A 20413-nucleotide genomic window follows, 5' to 3' on the forward strand; every position below is an offset into this window, starting at 1 on the left:
CAGAACATCAGCTGACTGTATTTGGGAGAAAGAGAAATGGGGAAGGCTTGGGCGAGTTGCTGTGGGGGGTGAAGTGCTGTTGACCGGGGTAGGGGTAGCCAGGTGGAAAGCATGACCAGCCGTAGAAAAATGGTTATTGAAATTCTCAATTATAGTGGATTTGTCGGTGGTGACAGTGTTTCCTATCTTCAGTGCAGTTGGAAGCTGGGAGGAGGTGTTCTTATTCTCCATGGACTTTACAGTGTCCCAGAACTTTTTTGAGTTTGTGTTGCAGGAAGCAAATTTCTGCTTGAAAAAGCTAGCCTTGGCTTTTCTAACTGCCTGTGTATATTGGTTCCTAGCTTCCCTGAAAAGTTGCATATCACGGGGGCTGTTCGATGCTAATGCAGAACGCCATAGGATGTTTTTCTGTTGGTTAAGGGCATGTATATATATATATATGTATATATATATATATATGTGTGTGTGTGTGTATACACACATACAGATATATATACACATATACATATATGTGTATATGTATATATATATGTATATATATATATATATATATATATATATACTACACGCATGGTGTGTTCTTTTTTTCTCGTAACAGAAGGTTTATTGGGTCTACTGGCATCCAAACTACACATCCCAAAATGCCCTTCGTGTCAAGTGCGCGTGTATTAGAGGTTTGCAGAGGGAGTTGAATTTCACGTAGATAGCTAGGCTAGCTAGCTTGCTATAGTTTGCAGTTGAAGCGCAGTTTTGTAATTTTATCCATAACATTCTCCAGATTTTTACAGTATGAGTAACGTTGGTTTTTCGAATGTACGGGGGAGCACTTCTGAGGGACCTGATAAGGTTGACATGTCTTTAGGTAAGGCCGCTCGCCGCTCTTGATGTGGTGGTTACCAGAAGCTCGGGTTTGGTTGTTGTAACTAGCCATGGCTAATGTTCGCATGTAAAGTAGCTAGCCAGCTAAACGGTTATAAGGTCATAATATACATTGTTATTTAACTAAATATATGTATATACATTCCACTGTCTGTTTCGAAGTCTAAAAGCTCTGGCAACTTTGTTAGCTAGCTGGGTTCATTCAATGCGACCAAGCCAGTTAACGTTAGCTACAGTAACGTTAGCTAGTTAATATTTTGTAGGTCTTATGAGTTATGAGTTATCTTATGAGAACATTAAGCTATTTTTATATATTTGGCCCATCCAAACGTCAGTGTGAGTAATGAATGTAGCTACTGTTAGTTATAATGTACAAAGTCAACTCAGACTTCCAGGAGTCAGACAAACTTTCATTCATATGCTTGGCATTTAGATTTTACATTGACTAGAAAAAGAGCTCACTGTCGAGTCAATTTATAATATTGTTTTGTTCATCTTACTTACCTAGATGATATCATTCGTCTGAACAAGAAAGAGCAACAAGCACGGAGGCCAGGCCCAGGGAACCGCAGGCCATTACAGAAGGGAAAGGGCTTTGTACAAGGGAAACCAGTTGGAGCTGGAGGACAGACCCAAAGAGGTGTGTACAGTAACTATGTTTGTGGTGCTCCTTAATGCAGCTAGTTTTCTATTGTTGAATAACTTCATACAGTCATTCCTGTGATATTTGAAATGGCAGACTTTAGCTCCACTTATAATACCAATGAACCTGTTCAAGACATCACATTTGGATTGTCCACATGTCATTTCCAGGAGGTGGTGTAGCAAGAAGGGGCGTAACGAGAGTGGGTGTTGGAAGAGGCCGGAAGATTCCCCCTCCGGTTGGTCAAAGCCGGGGTCAAGGGGTTATCACTGGACTGGCGGCCCGGAAGATGTCAGCCGTACAGAAAGGCATCAGTCCACTCAACCGACCGACTGTCAACCAGGTACTAAGGGCTCGTACATCTGGGACATGTTCAATAGGGCAAAATGTTTCACTTAGTTTTGGACCGTTTTCCTGTTTCATGCCTAATGAACACAACCCTTGTTGGGATCGAAGAGGAGGAGTAAGTTAGTTTCCAAAGTAGCCCTCGCTCCTCTGCTCACCATCTCTATTTACGTTTTCCCTCTTAGAAGTCACGGCCCTTCAACAACCAACCGCGGCCCTTCAACAACCAACCGCGGCCCTTCAACAACCAACCGCGGCCTTTCAACAACCAATCGTGGCCTTTTATCCAATCAGCCCAATTCAGACAGACGCAAGGCCAGAGGAGGCCGTACAGACAGACAGACGTACAGAGAGGCCCTGACACGACGACACAGACAAGACCCGTTCAGCTGCGGGGACGGTAACAAAATTACAATTGCAGAATTTACTCTTGGAATACTTCCCTCCAAGGAATATAACCACGTCACACTGTCAGTCGGTACGAATTCGCTATCTACCCCTTCCCATTGACCTTAACCCTTCAATGTTTGCAGATCTGTATCATTTAAGTAATGTGGTGGAAGTGCCATATCAGGTTTTCCATTAGAAAAATGTGGCCTCGGACATTTGACCGGCAACATTTGAATTTACCGGACATTTTAGAAATGTACCAGACCCATGTGTATTGACCTGATTACGGCATCCAGCCGCTGTGCTCAGAATGACAGAAATCATATTTGGAATATGGTAATTCATATTAACAGAACGTGCAAGTCCAGAATGCAACAATGTGCGGTCCTTCTTACGAATTCTGATTTAAACATGTTAGAATAACTGTCCATATTTACGTTTCCTCAGCCAACAAGACGATTAACAACTTATTGTTTGGAATAGGCTATTTATTTCTCAGACTATGGACAGTTGGGGGACGATAGATCCGAACTTCATACAATTATTAGGCCTAGGCTAAAAAAAAAGTGTTAAAAGATTAACTTTAAAAAACAATCAGTCTGGCGCAACCGATCACAACGTTTAGCTTAAAATGTTGATAAACTATTATTTCTTCACATATGCGCACAAGGTAGTAGGCTACGTGCGAATGTTCGTTCCATAATGCAATTAGTGGGAAAACACTGTTTTCAAAAGGGAACTGGAGATGTGGGCAGTTTCATGTGACAGAGATTACATTTTGAAGCAAGGTAAGATATTGCCGCATAGTTCGTATTAAAACATTCAAGTTTCAAACAATTAAGTATATGTTTTCAAAATGCGTACTCCCTCCAGTTCATTGCAAAGTGGTGTGTGCCACGCTAATGAAGCCTGCCTGCCTTCTGTTGCCGTTTGATGCCGCGTTCAAAACAGCTCTGACTTCCAACTTCAGTGTTTTCAAGACCACTGGGAACTGGGGTCTGAAAATCGGTTTGATCGGTCATCCAACTCGGGAACTCGGGCACCCTCATAGATGTCATCCTAACTAACTCGCCCTCCAAATACACCTCTGCTGTTTTCAATCAAGATCTCAGCGATCACTGCCTCATTGCCTGCATCCGTAATGGGTCTGCGACCAAACGACCACCCCTCATCACTGTCAAACGCTCCCTAAAACACTTCAGCGAACAGGCCTTTCTAATCGACCTGGCCGGGGTATCCTGGAATGACATTGACCTCATCCCGTCAGTAGATGATGCCTGGCTATTCTTTAAAAGTGCCTTCCTCACCATCTTCAATAAGCATGCCCCATTCAAAAAAAACTAGGAATAGATATAGTCCTTGGTTCACTCCAGACCTGTCTGCCCTTGACCAGCACAAAAACATCCTGTGGTGTTCTGCATTCGCATTGAACAGCCACTGTGATATGCAACTTTTCAGGGAAGTATGGAACAAATATACACAGGCAGTTAGGCAAGCTAAGGCTAGCTTTTTCAAACAGAAATTTGCATCCTGTAGTACTGACTCAAAAAAGTTCTGGGACACTGTAAAGTCCATGGAGAATAAGAGCACCTCCTCCCAGCTGCCCACTGCTCTGAGGCTAGGAAAAACTGTCACCACTGATAAATCCACTATAATTGAGAATTTCAATAAGCATTTTTTTCAATAAGCAACCCGCCAAAGCCCCCACCATTTATCCTTTACCCAAATCCAGATAGCTGATGTTCTGAAAGAGCTGCAAAATCTGGACCCCTACAAATCAGCCGGGCTAGACAATCTGGACCCTCTCTTTCTAAAATGATCTGCCGAAATTGTTGCAACCCCTATTACTAGCCTGTTCAACCTCTCTTTTGTATCGTCTGAGATTCCCAAAGATTGGAAAGCTGCCGCGGTCATCCCCCTCTTCAAAGGGGGAGACACTCTAGACCCAAACTGCTACAGACCTATATCTATCCTACCCTGTCTTTCTAAGGTCTTCGAAAGCCAAGTTAACAAACAGATTACCAACCATTTCAAATCCCACCGTACCTTCTCCGCTATGCAATCTGGTTTCAGAGCTGGTCATGGGTGCACCTCAGCCACGCTCAAGGTCCTAAACAACATCATAACCGCCATCAATAAGAGACATTACTGTGCAGCCGTATTCATCAACCTGGCCAAGGCTTTCGACTCTGTCAATCACCACATTCTTATTGGCAGACTCGACAGCCTTGGTTTCTCAAATGATTGCCTCGCCTGGTTTACCAACTACTTCTCTGATCGAGTTCAGTGTGTCAAATCGGAGGGCCTGTTGTCCGGACCTCTGGCAGTCTCTATGTGGGTGCCACATGGTTCAATCCTCGGGCCGACTCTCTTCTCTGTATACATCAATGATGTTGCTCTTGCTGCTGGTGATTCTCTGATACACCTCTACGCAGACCACACCATTCTGTATACTTCTGGCCCCTCTTGGGACACTGTGTTAACTAACTTCCAGACGAGCTTCAATGCCATACAACACTCCTTCCGTGGCCTCCAACTGCTCTTAAACGCAAGTAAAACGAAATGCATGCTATTCAACCGATCACTGCCCGCACCTGCTCGCCCGTCCAGCATCACTACTCTGGACGACTCTGACTTGTGGACAACTACAAATACCTAGGTGTCTGGTTAGACTGTAAACTCTCCTTCCAGACTCACATTAAGCATCTCCAAGCCAAAATTAAATCTAGAATTGGCTTCCTATATCGCAACAAAGCATCCTTCACTCATGCTGCCAAACATTCCCTTGTAAAACTGACCATCCTAATGATCCTCGACTTCGGTGATGTCATCTATAAAATTGCCTCCAACGCTCTACTCAACAAACTGGATGCAGTCTATCAAAGTGCCATCCGTTTTGTCACCAAAGCCCCATATACTACCCACCACTGCGACCTGTACGCTCTTGTTGGTTGGCCCTCGCTTCATACTCGTCGCCAAACCCACTGGCTACAGGTTATCTACAAGTCTCTGCTAGGTAAAGCCCCACCTTATCTCAGCTCACTGGTCACCATAGCAGCACCCACTCGTAGCACGCACTCCAGCAGGCATATCTCACTGGTCACCCCCAAAGCCAATTCCTCCTTTGGTCGTCTTTCCTTCCAGTTCTCTGCTGCCAATGACTGGAACAAATTGCAAAAATCTCTGAAGCTGGAGACTCATATCTCCCTCACTAGCTTTAAGCACCAGCTGTCAGAGCAGTTCACAGATCACTGCACCTGTACATAGGCTGTTTACAGATGGGCTATCTACCTACCTCATCCCATACTGTATTTATTTATCTTGCTCCTTTGCACCCCAGTATCTCTTCTTGCACATTCATCTTCTGCACATCTACCATTCCAGTATTTGAATTGCTATATTGTAATTACTTCACCACCATGGCCTATTTATTGCCTTAACTCCATTATCTTACCTCATTTGCACTCACTGTACATAGACTTTTTGTTTTCTTTTGTTCTACTGTATTATTGACTGTTTTGTTTATTCCATGTGTAACTCTGTGTTGTTGTATGTGTCAAATTGCTATGCTTTATCTTGGCCGGGTCGCAGTTGCAAAAATAACTTGTTCTCAACTAGCCTACCTGGTTAAATAAAGGTGAAAAAAAAAAAAAACTCGAGCCTCTTTCTAGAGATCAGACTTTCCTACATGAAGATCACTGACGTCATGATTTGACCTATCCCCCCACCCCCACCCCCCGAGTTCCTAGTTGTCTTAAAAGCGCCACAAGATGCTGCAGCTCTTGCGCTGTCTGACAGATTTCCCCCTCAAAGGCTCTGTATGCTGTAGGTCCTACACGTGTGATAAATAGATTATGGAAATTAACCCATCGACTAATAAAAATGACCAGTCAAAGGAATGTACATAGACTGATATTTCCATCAGTGAATAGGCTAAAAAGCATTAATTCGCTATGGGATTTCTTCTTTGTGTTGGCCGGTGCCAATTTTATTTATCGGCTTTTCTTCTATTTTTTGGGTCAAAAGTCGGCTGTTAACGGAAACCCTGCGCTATACTGTATACACACCGTATACCCATCCAGGCCTGTAAAATCTGCAAACATCGAAGGGTTAACTTCAAGGCAAAAGGGTAGGGAACGAATTGGGACTGGCTCAGTCTGACACTGAGAATCACTGTCTCCTGTTAAGTATTTCCAAGTGCTCTCCAATGACATTGCACAAACGAAGGACGTCATGGAACATTTTTTAATCTCCGTTCCTGTGTCAACTAACCTGCCATCTTGTGTTCTCCTTGTAGGCCCCTGCCGCCTGTCCATCAAACCCAGAGAGAAGCCCGCCAGGCCACGTTTCTCTTCCACAGGGGCCTCAAGGTATGCTCTCTATTTGCATGTTGATATCTGATCGTAGGCAGTCTTTTATTTTTAATTTTTTTGAACAGACCCAGTGCATGAAAAGTTGTCTCACTTGTACATTCGTCCATACTGCAGGTTCACGCCCAGGTGCAGAAGCCAGCTCCAACCTCTCTACCCCCTACTCCAGTTAGATCTCGCCAGTGAGTATTTGACCTGTGTGTGGATTAGGGCTGTGAATATCCATATTGCAAGAGGCTGCGATTATTTTGAAATGCCACTTAGCTATCTGTAATGGCCATTTTATCTAATTAGGGTCCCATGGGAATCACTGACCAACACTTTAGTTCCTACTGTCATTATCCACAGGTTGTCTTACGCTATGTTTGTCTGTTTGCCTGTCTGTCCACCAGATGGCGCACGTCAACAAACAGCAGTGGGATCCTGACCGTTTCCATCGACAACCCCACTGCCACCATGACGCAGCCTGAGTGAGTCCCATTATGAGCTCACACAGACCACTTTCAGAACAGAGGCTGACTGAATACACAGGACCAGTAGTTTTTCCTTAACATATGACCTGATCATAATGAAGGGCCAGAGTTTTGCCTGAACAATTCACATAGTCAGGAAATACTCCTGGGCCGAGATAAACAACCACTCACCATGTATTTTCTTCTCTGTTCCCCCAGGCCTCCCCGTGCTTGGTCCCTGCACCCCTCGGCACCCATCAGCCCGGCCCCAGTCAAGGTGGAGGAGGAGAAGAAACCAGTACCACCTAAAGGAGTCCCCCTGCAGTTTGACATCAACAGTGTGGGGAAACAGGTGAAAATAAGATACAAGTGCACAATCACACAGTGGCTGCGTTTACACAGGCAGCCCATTTCTGAGTTTTTGCCCAATTATTGACAAGAGTCGATCTGATTGGGTTTTCTTTTTGGCAAAAGAAAATCATCAGAATTAGCCTGCCTGTGTAAATGCAGCCCAAGTGGCTCGGATCTTGTCCTGATGAGCGTTAGTATACATTTTATGAACTGTGTTTGAACTAAATAGTCAAGAGTATAACTCCCCCAGGTGGTTCAAAATCAAGGTTTCACCCTGTGAATTGGTGAGTACAGGGTCCTATTCATTAGGGCACGCTCTATCAAAATGTGAAACCGTTTTAAAACATACAATGCAAAGGTAGACAAGCGTTTGTTATTTGGAATGTTCAGATTGCATACATTTTGTGCCTAGTCAACATGACCCAGTTGTCTGAAGTGCATTATTGGTTTTCTGACAATCTTTCTCTATCCAAACTGTTGTCACAGCAGACAGCGATGACTTTGAATGAGCGATTCCGCATCCTGAAAGACCAGCGCATCGCCACTGCGCAGACCAGCAAAGGCAGCCGATTCGTCACCGTGGGTTAAGCCAACGATAATGAAGGAAACCTTTCTGTCCCACTCAGACAGACACGCACACTGACCCACACTTATCTGATTTGCTGGAACCATTCAAAAGGTCCCTGCGCTGATCTTAAGCTGATTCTCCTGAGTGACTTTCCTCATGGAGCAGCAGAATGAGATACACAAAGTGCACTACTCCTCAAATGTGAGAACTATATACGGGTGCAGTTATTGTGGAAGATTTTTTTTGTTTTTTTGTACCATGCTAGGACACTATCATTATTCTTAACAATGTATACTGAACAAAAAAATAAACGCAACAATTTTACTGAGTTACAGTTCATATAAGGAAATCGGTCAATTTAAATAAGTAAATTAGGCCCTAATCTATTGATTTCACATGACTGGGCAGGGGTGCAGTCATGGGTGGACCTGGGAGGGCATAGGCCCACCCACTGGGGAGCCAGGCCCAGCCAATCAGAACGAGTTTTTCCCCCACAAAGGGCTTTATTACAGACAGAAATACTTCTCAGCTTCACCAGCTGTCCGGGTGGCTAGTCTCAGACGATCCCGCAGGTGAAGAAGCCAGACGTGGAGGTCCTGAGCTGGCGTGGTTACACATGGTCGGCGGTTGTAAGGCCGATTGGACGTACTGCCAAATTCTCTAAAACTACGTTGGAGGTGGCTTATGGTAGAGAAATTTACATTCGGTTCTCTGGCAACAGCTCTGGATAACATTACTGCAGTCAGCATGCCCATTGCATGCTCCCTCAACCTGAGACATCTGTGGCGTGTTCTGTGACTGCAAATTTTAGTGTCTTTATATTGTCCCCAGCACAAGGTGCACCTTTGTAATGATCATGCTGTTTAATCAGCTTCTTGATATGTCACACCTGTCAGGAGGATGGATTATCTTGGCAAAGGAGAAATGCTCACCAACAGGGATGTAAACAAATTGTGCACAAAATTTGAGAAATATTTTGTGCATATGGAACATTTCTGGGATCTTATTTCAGCTCATGAAACATGTGACCAACGCTTTACATGTTGCGTTTGTATTTTTGTTCAGTGTACTTAGCTGTTGTCTTCAGGAGTTTCAACATTTGTCAGGACGTAAAGGAAAATCCTTTTTCTCACAAGGAGTGCAGCTGTGGGAGTTGTACTGAAGGCCATTGGAAGAATGTTTTTCAATACGGATGTTGCTTTGTGCCAGTAGGAAAGGGTTTTGTTTAGTGTGTCTTTTGTTAAATTCTTTTTTTATTAATGGGACATTTTTTAAATACTATTTGTTTTGTTTCAAATAAAGAAATGTGGCACGTTGTTTCCCTCTCTAGCTAGATTTCCATCGAATTCGTGACATTTTCATGCTAATATTCTAAAATCTGCATAAAGAAAATACACGTTTTTCCACCAAACAGACTTGTTGCAGATACAAATTAGGGGTGTGTGATGACGTAGTGTAGACAATTTACTTTTAGCTTAAATTTTCATGTATTGAATAAAAATCTGAAGTTCATTGTTTCCATTTCATTTTCAACTCTACTGATAGTTTTGACACAAACTGTTACTTGCATAAACTACGTTTCCAGCCATAGTTTTTGTTGAAAAATTAAGTGCTGAAGTATTTTTGCCCAATACAATCCTTAACCACAGTTCACTTCACCTTTGATACCCTTCACAGGTATAAAATAATGGAATTTGTTACATATGTGGTAAAAATGTGTATTTCTTTTGGTTCTGATAAATGTGGGCTGCTGTCCTATAGGAAATGCTCGTTGGTGTATCTGTGGCATAATTTTTTTTTGCTACCTTTTCATACCCAAGTAGAGAACTGTAACCAGGTTTCCTTCCAACCTTTTATAAACTTGGCAAAAGAAAACATCCTCTGTCAACTGCGTTTATTTTCAGCAAACTTAATGTGTAAATATTTGTATGAACAAAACAAGATTCAACAACTGAGACATAAACTGAACAAGTTCCACAGACGTGACTAACCGAACCAGTTGCATTAAGTACTGCAGTATCTGGTGTGGCCACCAGCTGCTTTAAGTACTGCAGTGCATCTCATGGACTGCACCAGATTTCTGGGGGGAATGGCCCTGGCCCTCACCCTCCGAGCCAACAGGTCCCAGACGTGCTCAATGGGATTGAGATCCCGGCTCTTTCGCTGGCCATTGCAGAACACTGACATTCCTGTCTTGCAGGAAATCACGAACAGAAAGAGCAGTACGGCTGGTGGCATTGTCATGCTGGAGGGTCATGTCAGGATGAGCCTACAGAAAGGGTACCACATGAGGGAGGAGGATGTCTTCCCTGTAATGCACAGCGTTGAGATTGCCTGCAATGACAAGCTCAGTCCGATGATGCTGTGACACACATCCCCAGACCAAGACGGAACCCCCACCTCCAAATCGATCCCGCTCCAGAGTACAGGCCTCGGTGTAACGCTCATTCCTTTGACGATAAACGCGAATCCGACCATCACTCCTGGTGAGACAAAACCGCAACTCGTCAACGAAGAGCACTTTTTGCCAGTCTTGTCTGGTCCAGCGACGGTGAGTTTGTGCCCATAGGCTACGTTGTTGCCGGTGATGTCTGGTGAGGACCTTCCTTACAACAGGCCTACAAGCTCTCAGTCCAGCTTCTCTCAGCCTGTTTTGGACAGTCTGAGCATTGATGGAGGGATTGTGTGTTCTTGGTGTAACTCGGGCAGTTGTTGCCATCCTGTACCTGTCACGCAGGTGGGATGTTCGGATGTACCGATCCTGTGCAGGTGTTGTTACATGTGGTCTGCCACTGCGAGGACGATCAGCTGTCTCCCTGTAGTGCTGTCTTATGCGTCTCACAGTACGGACATTGCAATTTATTGCCCTGTCCACATCTGCAGTCCTCATGCCTCCTTGCAGCATGCCTAAGGCACGTTCACGCAGATGAGCAGGGACCCTGGGCATCTTTCTTTTGGTGTTTTTTAGAGTCAGTAAAAAGGCCTCTTTATTGTCCCAAGTTTTGATAACTGACCTTAAATGCATACTGTCTGTAAGCTGTTAGGGCCTTAACAACCGTTCCACAGGTGCATGTTCATTCATTTTATGGTTCATTGAACAAGCATGGGAAACAGTGTTTAAACCCTTTACAATTAAGATCTCTGAAGTTATTTGGATTTTTACGAATGATATTTGAAAGACAGGGTCCTGAAAAAGGGATGTTTCTTTTTTGGCTGAGTTTATGTGAGTAAAGTACATGTCGCATAGAAAATGTCACGACAGGCCTGATGGAGACAGCTAATATGTCATTAGACTTTCCAAAAGTCAACAAAACAAAGTACACTAGAGAAGGTGGGATCTTTTTGTATCGGTTAAATTAATTATGCAAGAAATATAAGTGGAAACGACTGCTAATATTGATATAACCATCATATTGAAGTAAAGAGTCGTGATGATATGATGTATAGTCCTCACACTCAGGGCTGGATTATTGGGGGGGGGGACAGATAGCATATGAACATGTCATAATCAATGGTAAAATGTGTAGAATTGCAAGAAATTTGATTTAAAACTGAAAATGTTTATCTCAGCCTAATGGCAAAATTTGTAGAATAGCAGGAAATAAGCTTTAAAACTGCAAAATGTTCTCTCATCCTCATGGCAAAATGAGCATGAGATGATATATAAAACAGCACATTTTTTCTCCGCCCTGTGGCAAAATGTGTAGATTTGCAGGAAATTAGCTGTTTAAAACAAAAAGAGGTAGTCCTGCTCCCACTACAACTCGGGAAAGCATGCAGTTTATTAGGCTACAGATTAAATAAATTATGACGAGTTCACAGGGTGTTGAAAGATCATGGTGATGAGCTTGATGCTCTTTCCAATTAATAGCCTATTCGGGGTCTTATTCTGGTGACATGATGATCGATGCTTGGCTGCCATTTGAAAATTAAAATAATCTTACTCTTTTGTACATAATAATATAATGTAGGTAGCCAGAGGTAGCCATGCCCAAAGCCCCCTCAGATTTGTCCTTCATTTTTTTTGTAAAACAAAACATTTTGTTTCTCTAATCGTGCTAGCCACCTAGTAATTTTATGAATTTGGCTTTAGCTAGCACAGATAGATTCCCAATCTCCCAAACTCATAACTAGCTACCAACAAGCAATTTCAGCCTACCAATCAAGTTAGAGTAGCTAGCTTGTCTAACTATGCCTGCTGGCAAATTTAATAGACTTTAGAAAAGCAAGCAAATACGAAATGTACTGAATAAGACTCATTCCTTTCAATCTTTTACCCAGATTTTAGCAGATAAGCGTATTTAGTTTCTTTAAAAAAGAACCACCAGTCAGCAGGAATGCTTGCACATGCAGAATTAAGCATAATGATTATGGCTCTAGATTGCAGGAAAAAGTTATTTCAGGTGTTTAAATCATTCTACATTTTCCAACTTTTGGACAGGGGCATAGCCCATCTTCAGACCACCCTCACATACTTTCTGCCCCCTCAGATGTTTTTGGTGCATGACTCCCCTGACGGGAGACTACCTGCTCTGTCTGTAAGCAGTTGGCTGGAGGGCACTGACTAGCGTGCACATGCCAAGACCAGATTGGGCACATTCGCTGTATAACGCAAAAAATGTTTATGACAAAACCATCATTAGAGTTGAAAATGCAATGGAAACCCATTGAACTTGTATGTTTTATTCGGTACATGGGGATTAAGCTGAAAGCATTATTTTTTATTTACACTATGTCATCACACAGCCTTTTATTTGCAATAAGTCCATTAATTTATGATTAGGCATCGCTCAATACTAACTACAAAGTCATTATTCAGTTGAATACAATGAACGTACTTAATCCCGGTAGGCATTTACCCTCTACTTACACCACTGCTACAGAGCATACCCAGTGTTTAATATAGAACATATATTCCTTAGGAAAAGACTATCCTGTCAGTAGCTGCACGGATGCTGTCACCTAACATTTGGCTAGCCACCTAACATTTGCTACCCAGTTTAATTTTAGGAGAGCAGTATGCCTCCAAAAGTTTGGGTGGGATCAAAGAGAGAGAGAGGGGGCATTGGTTGGTTGGCTCCCATCCATATTCTTTTTAAAATTCTGTAGCAGTTGTTTCTTTGGCCTTGAATGTAACAGAAATGGCAAAAACAAGACTGTGTCCCCCAAATGGCACCCTATTCCCTGTATAGTGCACTACTTTTGACCATAGCCCTGTTGGCTCAGCATGGCTTATTGTATCACCGTGGCATATCATGTCATCATCATGGGGTAGACTAGAAAAGGTCCAAACAGCTGTTTTTAACTCAAACACCTGTTTTATGATTTTCTGGACAACCTGCTGTTAGCCTACTACTACAGCCTGCTTGCCACTTGCATGTGATTATGTATTGTCATAGCCCAATACCTCGGCTCTCATCTGCGGAGAGCCAAACCATGGACATCCCGTCCACCCCAAAAGCCGCTTGGGTGACCAGCAGGGACGGATCAGAACGCAGCCGCTCCAGCCTATGCTCCAGCAGGGACGGATCAGAACGCAGCCGCACCAGCCTATGCTCCAGCAGGGACGGATCAGAACGCAGCCGGACCAGCCTATGCTCCAGCAGGGACGGATCAGAACGCAGCCGCACCAGCCTATGCTCCAGCAGGGACGGATCAGAACGCAGCCGCTCCAGCAGGGACGGATCAGAACGCAGCCACACCAGCCTATGCTCCAGCAGGGACGGAACAGAACGCAGCCGCTCCAGCAGGGACGGATCAGAACGCAGCCGCTCCAGCAGGGCCGGATCAGAACGCAGCCGCTCCAGCAGGGACGGATCAGCCGCACCAGCCTATGCTCCAGCAGGGACGGATCAGAACGCAGCCACACCAGCCTATGCTCCAGCAGGGACGGATCAGAACGCAGCCGCGCCAGCCTATGCTCCAGCAGGGACGGATCAGAACGCAGCCACACCAGCCTATGCTCCAGCAGGGACGGATCAGAACGCAGCCGCTCCAGCAGGGACGGATCAGAACGCAGCCGCACCAGCCTATGCTCCAGCAGGGACGGATCAGAACGCAGCCGCTCCAGCAGGCACGGATCAGAACGCAGCCGCACCAGCCTATGCTCCAGCAGGGACGGATCAGAACGCAGCCGCTCCAGCAGGGACGGATCAGAACGCAGCCGCACCAGCCTATGCTCCAGCAGGGACGGATCAGAACGCAGCCGCTCCAGCAGGGACGGATCAGAACGCAGCCGCACCAGCCTATGCTCCAGCAGGGACGGATCAGAACGCAGCCGCACCAGCCTATGCTCCAGCAGGGACGGATCAGAACGCAGCCGCACCAGCCTATGCTCCAGCAGGGACGGATCAGAACGCAGCCGCACCAGCCTATGCTCCAGCAGGGACGGATCAGAACGCAGCCGCTCCAGCAGGGACGGCTCAGAACGCAGCCGCACCAGCCTATGCTCCAGCAGGGACGGATCAGCTGCACCAGCCTATGCTCCAGCAGGGACGGATCAGAACGCAGCCGCACCAGCCTATGCTCCAGCAGGGACGGATCAGAACGCAGCCGCACCAGCCTATGCTCCAGCAGGGACGGATCAGCTGCACCAGCCTATGCTCCAGCAGGGACGGATCAGAACGCAGCCGCACCAGCCTATGCTCCAGCAGGGACGGATCAGAACGCAGCCGGACCAGCCTATGCTCCAGCAGGGACGGATCAGAACGCAGCCGCACCAGCAGGGACGGATCAGAACGCAGCCGCACCAGCCTATGCTCCAGTACCAGCACCGTTGAGTCCTGGCTCTTCTCGGTCTACCCAAGGTGCGAGGACATTGTTATCCACCATGAGAGGGTACCATCGCTTGAGATGGTGAGAAAGGGGTCCGGTAAGTGCCGTGCCAGGTCGGCCCAATCACTGGGCTCGGAGCAGACCCTCGCGCCAGCATCCCAGAGGATGCCCCCATCCTGGTCCACCACATCACCCAGGCCGTGCCCGAGGAGACTCCAGGAGGTTAGAGCTGAGCTGGCTGAGGATGCTGCACCTAAACCTGCCAAGAAGTCCTTCTGGAAGAGGCTGAGAGGTTACTTCAAGAGGACGAAGACCCATGCCAAGAAAAGAGGACGACGACAAAGACAAAGATTTGACCAGGGGATGCTGCTTCCCCTACCTGGATTTCCTGAAAAAAATGTCATTACTTTACAGGTTCTCTACACTTATAGAAACTTAAAAATATTACACAAATTAATTGAAAATTCAGGTTGGGTTATTATAGGTATTCAAGCTCTTCATAAAATGTTAATAAATTGGGTACAATATCAGCCATGTGGAGAGTCCAACTGCTATGACATGGCTAATATTCAAGTCATGAAGTGAGACTCAAGACAAACATTTTCAGCAAAATAAACAAATTTGAGAACACTTACAAAAATTCCAACTGAGGGGTTGTTCTGGACAGGTCTCAGGTAATTGCAGAGGAGCCAGGGGCTGATTTGGGATTGGGCATCTTTTCAGACCAAATCATTCAGTAAGGAATGAGTTGCTCGACAGGCTGGCAAACCAGTCTTGTAGGAAAGACTTTTTAGGCCAATTCCAAATCCTCCTGTAAACCCTGCGCCCTATAGACGGGTTGGTTGTTTAGCAACCAAACTGACGAGTGCACAACTATGGGGCAAAACAGACAGGATTGGCTTAGACTATCAATATGTAAACTATATTTAGTTACCAAAAGTTTTAAACAAATACATTTTCACAATGAACACTTATCCTTTAAATGCATCATTACAGTCAGTTAGCTAATTTTAGCATAAACAGTCAAAACATGGTATCAAGATACAAGCCAATCTAGAAGAAAAAGAAACACACACCTATTTAGGCGAGGTGCTGGCTAGCGGAGTAGAAGACAGCTTGGCTGATGAAGACAGCTTGGCTGATGAAGACAGCTTGGCTGATGAAGACAGCTTGGCTGATGAAGACAGCTTGGCTGATGAAGACAGCTTGGCTGTCGAAACGTTGGTAATTACAATTTTGCATCTGAGCTCCTAGAGTATGCGGCTCTCCTTTATTTTTAAATCAAGATACAAGCCATCTACGATTCCCAACATGGCAGATTCTTGTCATTGTTGCTAGCCATCTGACCGTTCAGAATCCTAACACACCTTCCAGCCACATAGATGATTTGATTGGTATAAGCAATATGGTGAAACTCTCACCTAGCCTATCAGAGGGCAAGATGGCGCTATTACCAGTTAGATTCCTCCCAGGTGCAGGCAGGGTTTAGGGGAGGATTTGGGATTGGGCCCATTACTCCTCTCTGGTTAAGTGTGTGACATTTGCTAGAAGCAAACTAATTAGAATGGTACATTCTTTAGGCATTTATGGAAAGACTTTAAAACACACAGTGTGACAATTTAAAATACTTCAAGTCTCCTGTGGTTCCTAATGGGTAGTCATTTCACAAAAAAGGTACTCAGGTTTTCACAAAATTTGAATCGGAAGATTGCATTTATTTAAATAGATACAAATTTGCAATGTAACAAAACTATTGGCATATGAAATTCAAACACCATTTAAATGAACAAAACATGGCTCACTTCATTTTTTTGCAGCTAGTGTCTAACACTAGTTTGTGTTGCTCAACCAAAACCCTAGCTCTGTCTCCATGTCTTTTTCCCCCATTTACATTGTTCACAGATCTTACAATAAGAGTGCTGAATAAAAATGAGGTAAGAAAGTGGGTTGAAGATTACAGATCATGCAGAACATGCTAAACAGCAACAAAAATATTTTGTTGTGAAGGAGGAAAAAGTAACAAAATACATAGAAGTGTGCAAAATAATAGAATTACACAGCTTTGCATCTTTGGTTACAAAGTAGGTTTTGAACGATTTCACAGCATTTTTTGCCCCCATCCCGGAAACAAATGCACAAGACGACATTAGGGTAGGGGCGGGGAAGTATGGCAATAAACTGTCAATTTCAGACAAAGAAACTAGCAATTGGATTGGAAGTTGTCGTCAAAATAGCCTACCGCAGATTCATGTTCAGATTTCCTGTCACAAGAGTTGGTGGTCACCTGTACAAACTTTGCTATGCGCATAATACTTTACACTCTATACAAAATGTACATTCAAACTAGATCTTGACTGATGCGGATAAACAATTTCATCGTAAAACAGCCCATTTAGTGTTAGACGTGTCAGAGTTTCTTTATTATTGCCTACATATTCAACTGGTTAATGCAATAAACTGCCTATTGGATGTAGGGCCAGTTATTTTTAACACTAATGACAAAAAAAAGTCAAAAAGAAAAAAAAGATAAGGCTCAATGTTTATTTTTAGATATATATATATTTTTTTTAGTTTGTTTCTTTTTGTGAGACATTGTTCCTTTATGAAAATAGCAGCCCAGTAATAAATAAACATTAACAGTAGAACTTTAGACTGATTGGACTTATGTCGAAGAAGAAAATGTTGGCGCGGCTCCGAAAATAGATCTCTCCCACTTACTTACAACATGAAACTGCAAGGCTAAAAATAAACCCCTTCCCGACTCGATTCTCTTAAAAAAAAAAAAAAAAAAAAACTCTGGGACACGATGATTTGTCCTCGTGAGTTTCCCCTCTCCTCTGCGTGTTGCCCCTGGGTGGGGGTGGGGGGGGGGTGGGGGGGGGTCGGTCAAAGCTCCAGCATGGCGCCCCACAAGAAGTGCCCCCCTTTCTCTTGCGCATACTCTCTCTCGCTCGATGATTGCATTAACACTGGGAAGGCCGAACAGCCGGCATACAGCACACACACAGACACACTGAAGCACTGCTCTTGGTTGTGGTGGTCAAGCTGGTGGCGAACAAGACAATATTGTTTTTTTGCTTCGTATGCCAATTTAGAATTGGAGGATGTTTTCTACTTTTTTCCCCCTCCCCCCCCTCTCCTGTCACGGAGAGAGATAGGGAGGGAAGATGCACATCAAGCGGAGTTGACGTTGGGCTGTGGTTGCTGCGAAGGCGGGGGCTGGCTGGTGTCAAGCTGGAGCTGGGGTTGAGACAAAGGCTGTAGTTGCTGGGACTGGAGCTGAAGCAGCACTTGAGGCTGGGTTTGAAGTTGCTGGGACTGGGCCTGGAGCGGCTGTGTTTGAAGCTGGGCTTGTGGTGGAGCATGTAGTTGCGGCTGGCCTTGGCCCACCCCTTGCTGTGGAGGCGTGCTGCAGGAGGAGTTTGTGTCGGCCGGCCGGACAGAGAGCTGAGACAGCTGGTCGCTGTTGGCCAGGGATTTCAGCACGGCGTTCTCCCGCTCCAGCATAGCGTTCCTCTCAAACAGCTCCTTGATCTGCTCCTTCAGCACCTCCACCTCCTCGCGCACCGCGTACATCAGATGGCTTTTCACCAGGTCCTGAGATAGAAAGAAAACAAGGGACATGCTAATAGCATTTAGCTCGCCAACATTCATTACGAGAGGACAGAAGAGAAAACTCATCCTCGTCATCAACACAGCGACCAGGAAACTAGGTGATGGCGTCTCTAGATGGCAACTTATTTGAATTAGTTTAGATTTTTTTAGTTAAGTACCAAGAAGCGACCTAAACCAGTGGGACCTGAGCAAATTAGTTGAGATTCACTCCTTTCCAATACAGTAGTTCCATTTCATCAACACTGTTTAAAACCAAAATGACAGCAAAATATGATACTATAAAAATGATTATGATTCAATAAACCCTTACCATGGCTTGTTCTATTTTATTATCAATGGCAACAACACTGGCTCCAGAGGCACTGTAAAAGGAAGAGGAGAATATTAGAATGAAGACAAAATCACAGGTAAATTATTCAACCAATCATTATTTTTTTAATTGTATTATTTCACCTTTATTTAACCAGGTAAGCTAGTTGAGAACAAGTTCTCATTTACAACTGCGACCTGGCCAAGATAAAGCAAAGCAGTACGACAAACAACATAGAGTTACACATGGAATAAACAAGAGTACAGTTAATAACACAATAGAAAAAGAAAGTCGATATACAGCGTGAAAATGGCGTGAGGTGGTAAGGCAATAAATAGGCCATAGTAGCGAAGTAATAACAATTTAGCAAATTAACACTGGAGTGATAGATGAGCAGATGGTGATGTGCAAGTAGAAATACTGGTGTGCAAAAGAGCAGAAAAGTAAATAAAAACAATATGGGGATGAGGTAGGTAGATTGGATGGGCTATTTACAGATGGACTATGTACAGCTGCAGCGATCAGTTAGCTGCTCAAATAGCTGATGTTTAAAGTTAGTGAGGGAAATGCAAGTCTCCAGCTTCAGCGATTTTTGCAATTTGTTCCAGTCATTGGCAGCAGAGAACTGGAAGGAAAGGCGGCCAAAGAGGTGTTGGCTTTGGGGATGACCAGTGACATATACCTGCTGGAGCGCGTGCTACGGGTGGGTGTTATCGGCACCAGTGAGCTGAGATAAGGCGGAACTTTACCTAACATAGATGACCTGGAGCATGTGGGTGTGGCGACAAATATGTAGCAAGGGCCAGCCGACTAGATCATACAGGTCGCAGTGGTGGGTGGTATAAGGGGCTTTGGTGACAAAACGGATGGCACTGTGATAGCAAACTGGATGCAGTCTGAGGAGAGGCTATTTTGTAAATGACATCGCTGAAGTTGAGGATCGGTAGGATAGTCAGTTTTACGAGGGTATGTTTGGCGGCGTGAGTGAAGGAGGTTTTGTTGCGAAATAGGAAGCCGATTCTATATTTAATTTTGGATTGGAGATGTTTAATATGAGTCTGTAAGGAGAGTTTACAGTCTAGCCAGACACCTAGGTATTTGTAGTTGTCCACATATTCTAAGTCAGAACCGTCCAGAGTAGTGATGCTAGTCAGGCGGGCGGGTGCGGGCAGGGAACGGTTGAAAAGCATGCATTTGGTTTTACTAGCGTTTAAGAGCTGTTGGAGGCCACGGAAAGAGTGTTGTACGGCATTGAAGCTCGTCTGGAGGTTAGTTAACACAGTGTCCAAAGAAGGGCCAGATGTATACAGAATGGTGTCGCCTGCGTAGAGGTGAATCAGGGAATCACCCGCAGCAAGAGCGACATCGCTGATATATACAGAGAAAAGAGTCGGTCCGAGAATTGAACCCTGTGGTACCCCCATAGAGACTGCCAGAGGTCCGGACAACAGGCCCTCCGATTTGACACACTGAACTCTGTCTGAGAAGTAGTTGGTGAACCAGGCGAGGCAGTCATTTAAGAAACTAAGGCTGTTGAGTCTGCCGATAAGAATGCGGTGATTGACATAGTCGAAAGCCTTGGCCAGGTCGATAAAGACAGCTGCACAGTACTGTCTTTTATTAATGTATTATTATGGTCATATGACGAAAATAGAGGTCTTTGGCCACGCACACCAATGTGTTCTCCAAATAATCTTGTTACTCTCACAAGGGGAG

General features: G+C 44.7%; 2 protein-coding genes across 4 annotated transcripts in view; one reads left to right on the plus strand and one right to left on the minus strand.

Annotated features, from left to right (window-relative positions):
- The first annotated feature begins 625 nt into the window (after positions 1-625).
- LOC129814388 (UAP56-interacting factor-like) lies at positions 626-9873 on the plus strand. Of its 2 annotated transcripts, none has more exons than XM_055867488.1 (9): positions 626-862; positions 1388-1519; positions 1693-1865; positions 2053-2267; positions 6555-6627; positions 6745-6809; positions 7020-7097; positions 7299-7431; positions 7920-9873. In XM_055867488.1, exons 1-9 carry the CDS (start codon positions 790-792, stop codon positions 8016-8018), a joined length of 1041 nt encoding a protein of 346 aa, XP_055723463.1. In that variant the 5' UTR covers positions 626-789; the 3' UTR covers positions 8019-9873. The 2 variants fall into 2 exon arrangements, with proteins under 2 accessions (XP_055723463.1, XP_055723462.1); XM_055867487.1 differs by having other exon boundaries at positions 627-862; positions 7917-9873.
- Positions 9874-16466: 6593 nt separating this feature from the next.
- The window catches only part of LOC129814390 (TSC22 domain family protein 2-like), a 44776-nt gene continuing 40829 nt past the window's right edge, over positions 16467-20413 (minus strand). For both annotated transcript variants that reach the window (XM_055867489.1, XM_055867490.1), the window contains 2 exons: positions 18698-18749; positions 16467-18369 (listed from right to left, as the gene is read on the minus strand). In XM_055867489.1, coding sequence (XP_055723464.1) covers positions 17947-18369; positions 18698-18749 — 475 coding nt within the window. In that variant the 3' untranslated portion in view covers positions 16467-17946. The remainder of the gene's footprint in view (positions 18370-18697; positions 18750-20413) is intronic.

The sequence above is a fragment of the Salvelinus fontinalis genome, chromosome 17 (genome assembly GCF_029448725.1).
Source record: "Salvelinus fontinalis isolate EN_2023a chromosome 17, ASM2944872v1, whole genome shotgun sequence".
Lineage (NCBI taxonomy): Eukaryota > Metazoa > Chordata > Actinopteri > Salmoniformes > Salmonidae > Salvelinus > Salvelinus fontinalis.